The sequence below is a fragment of the Musca autumnalis genome, unplaced genomic scaffold (assembly GCF_047663935.1).
Source record: "Musca autumnalis isolate F117 unplaced genomic scaffold, ASM4766393v1 scaffold_4, whole genome shotgun sequence".
Lineage (NCBI taxonomy): Eukaryota > Metazoa > Arthropoda > Insecta > Diptera > Muscidae > Musca > Musca autumnalis.
This window is the reverse complement of record NW_027411977.1, coordinates 128,661,802-128,677,735: the sequence shown is the minus strand read 5'-3', so window position 1 is coordinate 128,677,735 and position 15,934 is coordinate 128,661,802. Positions and strand designations below refer to the sequence as shown.

Genomic DNA, 15,934 nt, shown 5'->3' with positions numbered 1-15,934 from the left:
ACTTGGTTTCCTTGAAACATCTTTGGTTAAATTGAATCAAATTGAACAACACTAAATGGCATTGAATTCAATTGTGTTCTTGTCTTCTTTTTCTCTTTGTCACATAACATTGTCGCAGTAACCTACAATGCAATCTCTCAGGGATGCAATGGCATAGAACGAATACAGACGCATACAAAGAAATTAAATAATCTTTGTAAAAAACGTATATATGTATATGAATGTGTTATCTTAACTGTATGCAAAGCAGGGAATATCGTAAATAATTCGAATAGAAATGCAGCATTAATTTAATTTGCAAGAAGAAGGGAATACATTATTACAATCACTATAGTGATTGTTTATATTCAACAAAGCGCCATCAATACCAGGTGATAATTAAACAAAACCCGAAACGAGCATCTATGTACCTTAGGGTTATGATTTCTTGGCATTTTTTCTCAAAAATGATTTCCTGTAGTGAGAATGAATGAACTTTTGCCTATGAATGCCTAAAATATCATTCATTCCATTTTATTGCACTATGTGACACAAAAATTATTAACCAAAGTCTGACACCGCAGCCTGATAGAAGACCAAAAATAAGAAGACACGTGTCCCGGCGTTTTTCTCTATCACTTCAACTTTCGCGGTTATGGCCCCAAAGACCTGAGGCCTTGATGTCAAAAGGAATCATTTTGTCAGGCTCATATCTTCTAAACCGCTAAGAACTTGGATGCACTCGTGGAAGCAAAGTTGTACCTCTCGCCTTAAGGAATAATAATTGCGAACACATAAAATCCATTCTTCCCCATCATCAAGGTCAAGATTTTCTTTCCTCCGTGTACGTGCAATTGTTTAAGACAATATCTTTCTGACAACAATCAACAACATTCAGATCGAAATAAGTATCCGACAAGAAATACAATAGCAAAATAACCTCCAGGGCATAAACAAATGAAACAAGCTACATATTGTATTTCATTTTATAGTATGATGCTACCATAAATATGTGTAAACATTTTTCTGCTGTCAAGTTATTTAAGACATATTCACATCAAAGGGATTTAAAAAAAATCTGACTTCGTTCAATATAATTGAAAGATTTGACTACCCATAACAAATGATAACTTCAAAGTAAACTAATATTCAAGCAAACCAATGACCATTCTTTGGAAAATTCTTCCATGATTTAATTTTAATTTTGTGTTTGTTATTTTTCAGAGGAAAAAGAGGATATGGAGCATTTACAAGCATACAACCGAAAGCTATTGGAGAATATTCTGCCCGTACATGTTGCTGAACATTTTCTAAGTCGAGATAAAAATATCGATGTAAGTATATTTCTAAACGATTGTTTTACGTGTATACATTTTGCAACGTTCTTGTATAATAAAATTTTAACTGAAATTTCCAAGAAGAATTTATTTGTTTATTTAAGTTGAAGTAATTGGAATACCGAATAATATTACGAGTATATTCACACTTTTTGGGTCATTATTACATGTTTTCTTTTATTATTGATGGATTTGAAATCGCAAAATAAACCAATTTGGAATATTTTAAGTTATAATTTTTTACATTAAAAATTAATGCTAAAATGGTCCTCCTTTAGTTAATAGCATAAATCTGTTAGTTGAGTTAAAATCGAAAACTCCAATAAATAACAAAAGAAGACTTATTAAATGGGGTTAATATGTGACAAATAACATCCAATTTGAGCCTAAAATGTCGATAGAAATTCCATAAACGAGGGTTGCACGATAACGGTCTGATCTAACAATGAAAACGAGAATATTTACCACCAAAAAATATATTTGTTGTTTTCTTAAGTAGTCTAGTCTCCAGCATGCGCTCAAATCAATTGTTGAAGCACTTTTTCACTCCGATTGAGACACCTCCAAAACAAGGTGTTTTAACGCTTCAACAGCATCTTCTGGCGACGAAAATCGCCGACCACACTTTTTTCTTGATGTTTGGGAATCAAATGAAGTCATTGGGTGGCAAGTCAGGCCTGTAGGATGGCCTATCAATTCCACGTTTTTTCGGTCAAAAAGGTACTGCAAAGTGGTTGAAATCACAGAACTAGCGGCGCGAAATTAATAACTTGCAAACGAATGGAGATACGTTTCTAAAATTTTGCACAAACGTAGTATGTGTCCGCGGGTAATAATGGACTAAATATGAACAACATCGGCTAATATTTTGGTATAGCCCCCATATAACGGTACCTCCTGATATTCGGTATTTTGAGGATTAAGCAATCCTTTACTTCCAAATTAGTTGCCATTTGGTACTTGGGGTTTCTAGTGGTCACTAAACTTTTCCAACAAAAATTGTGGACATAGGTCCATGTTTGGGGGATTTAAGCTACATTTTCCGCCCAAATTAGGTATAATTTGGTATTTGGAGTTCCCAATGGACACAAAAATTCTCCACCAAAAATTGTGAACATAGGTCAACGTTTTGATGTAGCCCGCATATAACTGTACTGCCCGATTTTTGGTATTTTGAGGATTTAAGCAACTTTTTCAATGCATTTATCAGCAGGATTTGCGGCTATTGACAGCCAAAAAATAATTATTCGGAGTCTAGGAAGTCCAATTTAATTTGTCGAAAAAGAATTGGACTGGACATTAGAGAAGTTTTATAGTTACGCTCCATGTAAGAAATGTATATTACACTAAAAAAACAAAAAAATAATAATTTTTGAAATTTTTTTCTATTTAACTACCCAGCAAACACAATGTCGGACGTCCGACGCGTCTGCTCAAAGTCGGAAGTTTTTTCCGACGCGTCTGACCGACTTCGGTCCGAACTCTGTCCGACTAGTCTAACGAACTTTTCCCGTCCTCTCTCTCCCTCTCTGAAGGGAATTTTTCTATTTTCTCTTGTGCTGCTTTGGCAAAATTAAGTGTAAATAAGCAGAGAGAAAAAAAAGAAAGTGTAATTGTTGATGCAGTACAAACGAAAAATTGACTGCTCGGGTTTTAATTTCTGTATCGGAGAACAAATTTGGTTTATTTTTGATATGCGTGTTGATGCATAATAGTGTTTAAATGTTATTCATAGTGATCGGTTGCATACATATTTCTTTATTTTTATTAAGGTAATGAAAGTAAACATTTTTTTCGTCAAACTTCAACACTATTCCGTGGAAAGTCATATGTTTTATATTTGTATATGACCAAATTTAACTTTCTGAACACTTTTATGTGTATCACAATTTGTTTTGCATGTGAAGACATGTATTTTTTCATATATTAATAACAATTGTTTTACATATTTCACAGATCGTGTTGACGAATTTGTTGTTCTCCACAGTTTGTTTTTCCACCAAGTTTAACACAGCATAAGATGATATTAAAACCTTTAATATGTTTATAGTAGATAAACTTTTATAGGATTTGGATATTTCATGAATTAACTGTGTATTTTCAACATCTTTTAATAATAAAAACAAATTCTGGTCGAATATTGGTAAATAAATCAGAAGTTCATACGACAGTTCATCTGACTTCGGACCAAATTCGGTCCGAAAGTCGACAAACACTTTCGAATTTCATAAGATTTTACTTCCGAATTCGGACCGATATCTGTCCGATAGTCGGTAAATAAATCAGAAATTTATACGACAGTTCATCAGAGTTCGGACCGAATTCGGTCCGAAAGTCGGCTAAAACATCCGATTTTCATCCGAATTTCGGTCAGAGAACACGTCAACCACGCCATATGACTTTCGGACAGAGTTCGGACCGAATTCGGACGTTTCATCCGACTTTCGGACCGAATTCGGTCCGAACTCTGATGTTTCTTCCGATGTTGGTTTGCTGGGTATGTACCTCCAAGCCCCGCACATTTTTATACCCTACACCACCTTGTGGTAAGGGGTATTATGTCTTTGTGCATTAGTTTGTAACATGCAGAAGGAAATGAGATAGATACATAGTTCCTTTTAGGGATATACATAGAATCACTTTCTGAGTCGAGATACGCATGTCTGTCCGTCTGTCCATGTATTTTTGTAAACAAAGTACAGGGCGCATTTGTCCGATTCGCATGAAAATTGGGGAAAATAGTTTTTTTGGCCAAAGGACGAACGCTATTTATTTCGGTAAAAATCGGTTCAGATTTGGATATAGCCCCCATATATATCTTCGCCCGATTAAAGGCATTTGGTACACGAAACACGCTATATTTATCCGATATCAATTAAATTTGGAATGTGCGACGGTATTTAGTCTAGAAATAAGTGTGCCAAATTATATAGAAATCGCTTCAAATTTAGATATAGCTCCCATATATATTCTCGGCCGATTTTAGGTATTTGATTGTTTACCGGGATTTGGCCTAGAAATAAGTGTGCCAAATTATATAGAAATCGGTTCAAATTTAGATATAGCTCCCATATATATTCTCGGCCGATTTTAGGTATTTGATGCACGAAACGCGCTATATATGTCCGATTTCAATAAAATTTGGAATGTTTGCCGGGATTAGTCCTTGAAATAAGTATCCCAAATTATATCGAAATCGGTTCAGATTTGTATATAGCTCTTATATATATTTTAGGCAGATTTGAGGTATTTGATGCACGAAACACGCTATATTTGTCCGATTTCAATGAAATTTGAAATGTGTGACGGTGGTTAGTCTAGAAATAACTGTGCCAAATCATATTGAAATCGGTTTAGATTTGGATATAGCTCCCATATATATTTTCGACCGATTTGAGGTATTTGATGCACGAAACACACTATATATGTCCAATTTTGATGAAATTTGGACTATGTGGCGAAATTTGGTCTACAAATAAATGTGAAAAATTTTATCGAAATCTGTTCTGATTTGGATTTAGCTCCCATATATATTTTACATATTCACAGTGCTGTAGGGTATTATATAGTCGGCCCCGCCCGACTTTGATCCTTACTTGTTTTCGTTTAATTTACACCCTCCTCCATTAATTAAAAATAAACTATGTTTAATTTTATTACGAATTTATTAAACAATTAAGCTAATATGACGTTAGATATTTTGAAACAATATTCTTAAAATGATGCAGCAAAGTTTCTTGCATTTGTTAATAAATAGCTGAGAGAATATTTACAACAACAAAGTAAAAACAAAATATTAGTCACCAGAGTGATTGTAATGGATACAATGGAAAACATTTCTCAGTTTTATAGTTTGATTTTTTGACCTTCGCCCCGCTTGATCAGTGGTTTCGACCAGTGTGCGCTGGTTTGAATCTATGTGAGAGACCTCTCTTTGCCGCAGGAGACTTCAGGCCAACAAATTGTACTGTACCACTCATTTTTTGCTCAAGCCGTATAGTTGCCACATGGTCAGTTTTGGCGAAGAACAGGCGACCATTTGCTTCGATGTGCTTCTTCCACGAACAACTTTCGTTGCATTTGTTGATTTGTTTCGGGCTCATACGCATATATCCAATATTCGTCGTATGTGACGATCTTATAAACGTCGTTTGAAGCACCGCTATCGTATTTATTCACAGTTTCTTTGCACAAATCGATAAGAGCCTTTTTTTGAAATAGAGGCATCCCTGGGCTGGATCTAGCGAGGCCAGGTACTCACGCAATATCAAATGTTAGTTATTGGATGAAATGCCCAGGGATGCCTCTATCTCACGGTATACAACATGCATTATCCGGCTTAATTTTTTTCTGGCACAACGACCGTTTTTGGGCGACCCTTACGACATTCGTTTGTTAGCGTGGCCGACACGATTGAGTACATTAAACCTGTTTTTCATGGTGCTGTAGGATGATCCTTTATCGACATATAAATATTTAAATTGATCGACGCACACTTGCTGTGATTATCCACGTCGAAAATGTTCAATGATTGTTTAAGTCTGCAAAGAGGAAAGTGATGAAGTTAAGCCAATGGGGGAAACTCCAGACTTAAACAATCATATGATTAAATCTTCAACTAAAACAAAACAAACAAGAAAATGTTCAATGTTTTCTACATTCACTTTTAACATCACAATACATGGTCCTGAGTACGTTTATGTTAAAAAATGTTAAACTTTCCATTGGAAATGTCAAATGGAGCCTGGCAAGCCAGAACGTTATCGTACATCCCACTTAGATGGAATCTTCAAAATAACTGAAATCGGATGGTACCCTTATATGGGGACTATACCAAAGCGAGGACCGATATAGCCGATCTTCGTGCTTGGCCTGGCTGCAAGCAAAAGACTCATTCTTCCAAAATTTCAACGTAATTTCCAATTTGCGAAGATGAGTGATTACCAGACAAACAGACGAATGTACATTCATAGATCGACTCAGAATTTTACCCTGATCAAGAATATATATAATAATATATTTTCCATCGACGTAGCCAAGGGGGCTCACAGCTCGCAATATTGCCGATAGAGCATTAAAACGGCTTAGGTTTTAAATGGTTACCCTCCAAAAAACTATGTATTTTTTTAAGATTTTTTCCAAGAAAAATAACAGACTTTTTATTCCCCTGAAAAGGCTCATCTTGATCTACATTAGGTAATTTTTTGTTGGCAAATATTGCAGAGTTTTGTAACAAATGAACACTGCTTTTGAAAAGAGTTTCGCAGTATTGTATTTTTTTAAGATTTTTTCCAAGAAAAATAACTGACTTTTTATTCCCCTGAAAAGGCTCATCTTGATCTACATTCGGTAATTTTTTGTTGGCAAATATTGCAGAGTTTTGTAACAAATGAACACTGCATTTGAAAAGAGTTTCGCAGTGTCCCATCTACCTCGTAAACAGCTGGGCATCATATATTTTTGTGGGCGTTTTAGATACTTAATAATCTTATCTTTAAATAAGAGGATTTTTCAAATATTACTTTCTAAAAAAACTAACCAAACCAAATTTAAATTTTTAGCAACAAATTTTTCAGTATTCTTTGGGATAAAGAGGCCGAAAAATTTGTAAAAAATCCTTCGTGTAAAGACTAAATTTTGATGTACTTAATAAGCCCACAAAAATTTATGCTGATGTGTACAGCCATTTTCGAGTAACAGCCTAGCAAAAAATTACCATTTAGCGCACAACCCTCGTATTTGTAGTCGGACACATAATAAAGTTAATAAAGTGTAAATAGTTTTGCCTTGTAAAGCTTTTAAGAAATAACGCATTAATTTTTTACTTACTGGTAATGAAAAAAAGTAGCTTATTTACATAACTTTGTAATGGCTTATTCGACTCATGTGGCTTCCAAATTTTTGCTGGAAGTGGTTAACTCCTGTTTGAGTAACCCCTATATGGGGACGATAAACGATACTTCTCGTTTTGCGGTATCGTGAAGGGTGCCCGGACATATTTCCCAAAAATATTTTTATTAATTACGAAATTTTAAACTATTTTCTATTGATCTGACAGAGTACCGTTATAAATTTGAGAGAATGAAGCCCCACAGAACGAATATTTAGTCTTCGATTTGGGTATCAAATATTATCATAAAAACTGTACCTCCCTATTTAGGTATTTTGAATATTTTAGGAACACTATCCAAACAAAATGGCAAAAATTTAGTATTTAGTCTGTGTTGGGGATACAAAACATTCACTGCAATAATTTTTTTTTTCAAATTACAAAATTCGTTTCCTAAAATGCCTAATACATAATAATTCTTTTCGTATACTGTAATGAACAAATCGTGTACTTGTAAAATATTTAGGACTAATATTCCTGTTAAGGATTAGTTGCAAAAATGCTTCTAATTCCTGACAGATATTCCGGATTAGGACTGCGGGAGCCTTCGATATTCTAGCTAATCAGCCGGTGGGGTGGGTCGGGTCCTTTCCGTCGTATCTGTAGTTCAACACTACAATAATTTTATATAGACACCATATTAATTTAGGACGTTACTTAAAAAAAATATAATTACCACGCAAAACAAAATGCCCTAATAAAAGTAGTAATCTTAGTGACCATAATATCAAAATTACAGCTTTATCCTTTCATCCAAGTTGTACCATATTTAGTACCATTTATTACTTTCCGTACGAATATAGTACTTATAGTTCTTAAACGACTTCATTATCTCTGTTTGTTTAGTAGAGTTGTGCCAAAGTAACTATATGGAACTATCTAGTTCACTTCGCAGTTCCAATGGCCCACATTTTATCTTTAAACAAACTGCGTATACTTAATATCACACGTTATATTTCATAATGTTACTCATACGTTTTGGAACTAGTACAAGGAACTAGGAACTAGATTACCAAACTCTATTGTTTAGTAGTGTTTTTATTTTGTGCTTTCCAAGTATATAATTTATTTTCAATTTTCACGGTTTATAGTGGTTAAATTGGTGTAAAGTTGTGTAAAATTGATCTAGTGAAAAAATCGCAATTGAAGTGTATGAAAGTTTGTTGTAATTAACAATTTTTAAGTGATTTTTGTGCTTTTTGTAAGTCTGCAAATTTTCCCTCCTACAAGTGTTTGTTTTTGCTTTTGACGTTTTTGCTTTTTCTTTTTCTTTATTATCTCTATTTATATTAGTCTTGTTCTTTATAAAAATTAGAGCATACTTTTAGGCAGTAATTTTAAAGTTGCCACTTTCTTTATTTTAATATTACACTGTGCAACATTTTTGAGCCAATCGCGTGCAAACAACTTCTGTCCAGAATTTTATGAAAGTAGAGGACCAATAGGCAAAAACCATATTTAGGTTTTGTTTTCTTAGATCGGGTTCGGTTTTTATGGCCTCATCTAAGCATGGTTAAAAATCGAATTTTTAAAACAAATCGGGGCTGTATTTCTGAAACCAATACGAATCTTGTTTTGACATCTGCAGCAAACTTGTAGATAAGAGCAAGAAGAAAATATTTGGAGGGAAAGTGAACTTGAAAAACTGCATTTATTACCTCAAATTTTATAATATATCTAAAAATTCTGTAATTTGTGTATATTTCGCAGCGTATCTCCCAAAATGTTAAATTCTTATTAATGTTACCTTTTGGGAAAATATTCTCTGGAATGTAATACACAACTCTTCAGAACATTATATTGTTGTAAAATGCCTTTATCGCCTTGTTTATAGGAAATTTTTCAACAACAGTTTGGTAAATATTTCAATAATTCATTGAAATCCCCAACATGAGAATAAACAGCCTGTGTGAACATTGTTTGAAATAAGTTTTGTAAACGGTATGTTATTAAATACCACATAAACAACGTGAAATAACCATTTAAGAGTTTCAGAATGTTCTGAAGAATTTATGGTCACATTATTTGGAAAATTTTTCGAGTGGTTACTTTTTTCAACTCCCAACAGTTTAGTTGTTACTGACCAGAATTTCAGAAAGTATGTAAACTTTTCTATATTTTAACGAGTTTGATGCGCTAGACGCAGCTTTTCATAGTTCATCTGTCTGACACATAAGTTCTACTACTTTAGGGCTACAATATTGCTGAAGACTGCAAAGCAAAATTCTTATTAGTTTCGGAGATAAAGGACCGATCCCTGGAAAAAAGGCTTATTTTAGGTCGGTTTAGATGAGGCCATGAAATCTGACCAGAATTTCAGAAAGTATGTAAACTTTTCTATATTTTAACGAGTTTGATGCGCTAGACGCAGCTTTTCATAGTTCATCTGTTTGACACATAAGTTCTACTACTTTAGGGCTACAATATTGCTGAAGACTGCAAAGCAAAATTCTTATTAGTTTCGGAGATAAAGGTCCGATCCCTGGAAAAAAAGGCTTATTTTAGGTCGGTTTAGATGAGGCCATAAAATCTAAACCCGATCTAAGAACTCAAAACCCAAATAAGGTTTTTGTAGTCTCAATATGTACTTTCAGAAATTGCCCATTAGAAGTTGTTTGCATTTCCAGTGTTGCACAGTGTTATTTAAAAATTTTAGTATTTAATCATTTGCATTATCTAGCATACTTTCAGGATGTTTTGTTATATCTATTAATTATTACAATGGCATGCTTGTAATAAAGAGTGTAATGTTAGAAACTTCAATGAACGATTAATTACTTGCTGGTTATGCGATAACAATGCGCACTTTAAAAAGATTTTAATGCTGTGCTTAAGAATTTTGATAAAATTGAAAAACTGGTGAATAAGTTTGAATTCTCTAATGATTCTCCAAAGAGGAAGAAGTTGTCGGCCATTGTTGTTGATAATTCCGGCAAAAGTTCGGAAAATTTGATTAGTTTAAATTCTCCGTCTGCCTTATCTTCTCCAGCTATGGCCCATAAATCTACCGATTTGAATAATCATACAACCGCATCTCCTGTTTTAAAAGCGAAGGAAAAGTCTGTTGCTGCAGATAACAATCCTATCGCTTTTGTAAATAAACCTCCTCCTGCTATTAATAAATCTGTTACTGCAGATAATAAAAAAATGTCTAGCAATAAAGAATCTGTTCCTGCAGATACTATCACTCATTCGAATTCCGGTACCAAACTTCTCTTGTTGTTAATGAAATTTCTGTTCCTGCAGAAAGTAATAACGTAACTGAATCTTCTATACCTTCGTTTACCGATCAACTTATTGTTGTCGCGCCGCGTAAGACCATATTTATTTCCAGGTTACATGCTGCTACCACGACCGAAAACATTCGATCGTATTTAAAGTCAAACATACCAAATCTTCCTGATAATGATATACAAATTATTAAATTTAATCCCTCTCAACCTCGCGATATCTCCTCCTAAATTTAGTACCATTTAGTACTTTTCGTACACGTACGTAGGAATTTCCAATGCTATCGAAATCCTTCACATTCTCCCTTCCAACAGTAACCTTAGTTCAAGTTTTAAGGATTTCAGCTATATCTGTTCAATCAAATCCAATTTGTACCTTAGTTCAAGTTTTAAGGATTTCAGCTATATCTGTTCAATCAAATCCAATTCCTACCAAATTTAGTACCATTTAGTACCTAACGTATACATTATTCCAAAACTAACTCCATACATCCATACTGTACTCCAACAGCACTCTTGTACAATTTAGTACGCATAAGTACGAATTTCGAAACCTACCTCCATATGTAAATTCAGTAGAGTAATCATAATTCCAAATTTTAGGATTCCCGCTTTATCCGTTGACCCAAATCCAACTTGTACCAAATTTTGTATCATTTCGTACTTTTCGTATACATAAGAACGAATATTCAAATACCTACACTCCATCAGCAATCTTAGTTCCAAATTTTAGATTTCCCGCTCTATCCCTTCAACCAAAACCAATTTGTACTAAATTTAGTAGCATTTAGTACTTTTCGTACACATAAGTACGAATTTCAAAAACTACCCCCATACATATATCCTACACTCCAACAGCAATCTTAATTCCAAATTTCAAGTTTCCAGCTCTATCCCTTCATCCAAATGTAAATTGTACCAAAATTAGTACCATTTAGTATACAAGTAAACATTTCCGAAGCTATTTTCTTATATCATCGCCACTCCCTAACCTTGATTTCAATACCAAATTTCAAGATTCTAGCTATATACGTTCAATATACACAATTGGTACTAAATTTAGTAACTTTTAGTATTTTTCGTACACTCATAGGTCGAATCACTGACCCTCATTCCAAATTTCACAATTTCAGCTCTTCCCGTTTGCTAAATGCAAAGGGTACCTTATTTATTACCTTTTAGTACTTTTCGTATACATAAGAATGTCACGGTGTGCCTTAACAAATTTAAATGGAAGGTGCTTACACCTCGGAAGTTTTTGCTGATTCTGAAACTACAATGCTCATAGATGAGAAATATCAAGAAACAAAAAAAAAAAACGCCGGAGGGATTTTTAAATAAATCGCGATCAAAATTCACAATTTTAGGGTTTTTTAGGTTTTCACGATTTTGCTTGGAAACTGCAAGTCGTATCGAAATGAGTCTAAAGAAAATGTTGTAGCTGTGAAAATTCTCCACAACGGTAAAACATACGAAAATATCATAAAGGTCAATCTTGTTAAGAATTTTCACAGCTACAACATTCTCTTTAGGCCATTTACATAGGACTCGCGGTTTCCAAGCAAAATCGTGAAAACCTAAAGAACCCCTAAAAATGTGAATTTAAATCGCGATTTATTTGAAAATCCCTCCGGCGATTTTTTTCGTTTCTTGATATTTCTCATCTATGAGCATTGTAGTTTCAGAATCAGCAAAAACTTCCGAGGTGTAAGCACCTTCCATTTAAATTTGTTAAGGCACACCGTGATGTATTTCCAAAACTACCTCATTCCTAGAATCCAACTATAATCTTAATTCGAAATTCCAGGATCCCATCCTTATCCGTTCAAACAAATTCAAATTGTACCAAATTTAGTACCATTAAGTACTTTTCGTACACATAAGTATGAATTTCCAAAACAACCTCGATCCTACACTCCAACAATAACTTTAATTCGAAATTTCAGGATTCCATCTTTCTCCTTTCACCCAAATCAAAATTGTACTAAATTTACAACCATTTAGTAGTTTTCGTACACATTAGTACAAATTTCCAAAACTACCTCCACATCCCAATCCTATACTCCAACAGTATTCGTTTTTCCAAATTTCAGGTTCATCCGTTCGCCCAAATCAAAATTTTAGTTAATTTAGTACCATTTAGTACTTTTCGTACTCATAGGTACGAATTTCCAAAACTACCTCCATATGGTAACCCTACACTCCAACCAACAGTAATCTTTATTCCAAATTTCAGCTCCATTCGTTCACAAAATCCAAGTTGTGCTAAATTTAGTACTTTTCGTACACATAAGTACGAATTTTCAAAACTACTATATATCCAACAGCAAACTTAATTACAAATTTCAGGTTTCCAAATCTATCCATTCACCCACATCCAAATTGTACCAAATTTAGTATCATTTAGTACTCTAAATATACATAGGTATCAATTTCCAAAACTACATCATTCCTACACTCCAACAATGATCTTAATTCGAAATTTCAGGATTCCATCTTTATCCGTTCACCCAAATCCAAATTGTACTAAATTTAGTACCATTTTGTAGTTTTCGTACGCCTTAGTACGAATTACCAACCTATTTCCACACCCCAATCCTATACTCCAACAGTAATATTTTTCCCAAATTCCAGGATTTCAGCTTTATCCGTTGGTCAAAATCAAATTGTACCAAATTTAGTACCATTTAGTACTTTTCGTACCCTTATATACAACTTTCCAAAACTACCTCCATATCTAAAACCTACACCCCAACAGTAATCTTAATTCCAAAGTTTATCCGTTCATCCAAATCAAATTTGTACCAAATTTATTTAATTATCGTACACTTCTATTTCGAATTTCTAAAAACCCTGTGGTACATCTATTACACTCTATTAGTGACTCTCGTTCCAAATTTCAGATTTCTAGCTCTTCCCGTTTGCCTAATACAAAGGGTGCCATATTTAGTACCTTTTAATACTTTTCGTACCTTCTAGTTCGAATTTCAAAAAAAAACCCAGCCTTATCTGACACCTTCGGACCAAGAGTAACACTCTACCAAAATTTCAAATTTCTAGCTTCAGCCGTTTCGTCTGGGCGTTGATGAATCAATCAGTAAGTGAGTCGGTCAATCACTTTACTCGGACCAAGACTGACCCTTACCCAAAATTTCGTCTGGATGAATCATAAAGTCAGTGAGTCAATCACTTTACACTTTTATTAATATAGATTAAAAATATACGTATAAAATGTCTAAAACAATTTACATATTACATATTAAGAATTTAATTATACATTGTAATAATAACTTAACCAACATGTCTCATCATCACTGGTAATTGAAATTTACATGCCTGCTATGTATGTCCTTTGGGAGAAACACAGTAATAATATAGCAAGCATAGTTTGCTATAAATAATTTGCTATCATTAAAAATAAATGAATAATTAATAATTACACTGTATGGCAAAACTGGGCGAGGTGGCGAACATCAGTTTTTTGCTCAGACCATTACAAGCATTAAATGGAAAATAATTATTTTTTATTCTTTTCAATTCTTTATTTAAAATTTCTCCAGCGAGCATAGCGTGGTGCGTATGTATCTCAAGTTTACGTTATGTCAAGCTGGAGTTATCAAAACTTGTCAATATTATATTTATTTGTGATATTTTCGGCTTTGAGCCATAAAAATACCCAATTCGTTGCATATCGGTTGGATCTGGGTGAATCTTATATATTTAATTGTTCGATGCAAATCTTTTTGTCTTAAGGGGTTATCTCTAGTTGTGCAAACCAAAAAACAAAAAAACTAATTTTTCACTTGGAAATATGAGGCCCAAAAACAAAAACAAAATACGTGTATTTAAAATTATTACTGTTATTACTGTTCGATTCATTATTATTTTTTTTAACTTAACAAGACAGGTATTCTTTGTTTATTGGACATGTGCCATTCTAGCGTCAATATGTCATTACTTGTGATATCCTTATTTCCAAGACTTTATGCAGTTATATTTAAAAACAAAATGGGGGTCACCGACGTAGCCGGGGTGCTAATTTTTAGTGTTAGGGAAACTTATGTGGTAATCATCAGTATAGATATATCTTGCTAGATGGTGCTAACTCTCTGATGGCTTATCAGAGTGTCGACTCCAGGCTTGAACAACACTGATGTCAGAACATCGGACCCTGCTGCCGACCTTTAGTATGGAAGGCATATTAACATATTAAAATAATCGTTTGCGACCCCATAATGACGATCTATGCATGTCCGTCCGTCAGAACGTCTGTGGTAATCATCAAAAAATTGAGATAGCACACTGAAATATTGTAAAGAAACGTCCTTTGTATGTAGGCAGGTCAATTAGTTTTATCGTAATTTGGCATTGAAGGTGCGAAGTTATCGAACAACTTCTCCACTAAAATTTGCGGACATTGGTCCCAGTTTGGGAATAGTACCCATGCAACCGTACCGCCCCGTTTAAGGTTTTCTACGTGTTTAGCTAAACTTTCAGGCCGAATTAACTATTATTTGGTATTTAGGGTTTACAGTGATCAAGAAACTTCTCCAACAAAGTTATGGACATAAGTACACGTTTTGTTATAGCCCCCATATATCTCTAAAGAGATATTTTGATGTCTTTAGCTACATTTTCAGATCTCATTGAAGCATTTGAGGTTTAATAGGGTCAGAAAACTCCTCCACTAAAAATTCTGTACTAAAATCAATGGTTTGGTATAGCACCCATATAACCGTAACATCGGATTTCAGTTATTTTGACGATTGTATCTACATTATATTTCTGAATTTTATGTAATTTCGAATTTAGGGTTCAAAACAGTCACAAAAAAATTCTGTACCAAAAAATTTAGATATTTACCGATACCGCCCGATTACAGGTATGTTTAAGTTATTATATATGATATCGGTCTAAATTGGTTGTAAATTAGCATTAAAATTTCGCCTTCGCTTAAAATTGTGAACATAGCTCCACTCCCGATTTAAGGTATTTGGATATAATTTAGTATTCAGGGTTCAAAGTGGTTAAAAACCTTTTACACCAAAAATTGCTGACATAGGACCACTTTCTGGTACGATTCTATGTAACGGTAGCTCCGATTTCAATTTTTTTATCTACATTTTCCCGCAAAATTAAATGTCATTTATTATTTCAAGTGCTTAAAAACTTCTCCGCCTAAAATTGTAGACATTAGTACTTTCGTAAAAGAAAGAAATCTAATTATTCTAAATAAGTTCAGAATATTTTATGGTGGAGAGTATAAAATGTTCGGCCCCATCGAACTTAATGATTTTTTTACTTATTAGACCTCATTCTGGATTGGCGTTATACAGTGGGATACGCAATGTTTTATATCCAGGATGATGCCAAAGGTTGCTGGCCATTTTTGGCCTCTGATAGACCTTACCATGTATTGTTGTAGTCTCGCCTGTGGCCGTCGCTATTTGACTCGATTAGGCGGCAATACTTTTTCTTTTATCAAATCTGGTCTAATA

The 15,934-nt window shown here is 33.9% G+C and overlaps 1 protein-coding gene across 1 annotated transcript in view; it reads left to right on the top strand.

Annotated features, from left to right (window-relative positions):
* The window catches only part of LOC141402657 (adenylate cyclase type 6), a 555,913-nt gene that overhangs the window by 521,926 nt on the left and 18,053 nt on the right, over positions 1-15,934 (top strand). The window contains exon 25 of the mRNA XM_073984363.1: positions 1,204-1,313. Coding sequence (XP_073840464.1) covers positions 1,204-1,313 — 110 coding nt within the window. The remainder of the gene's footprint in view (positions 1-1,203; positions 1,314-15,934) is intronic.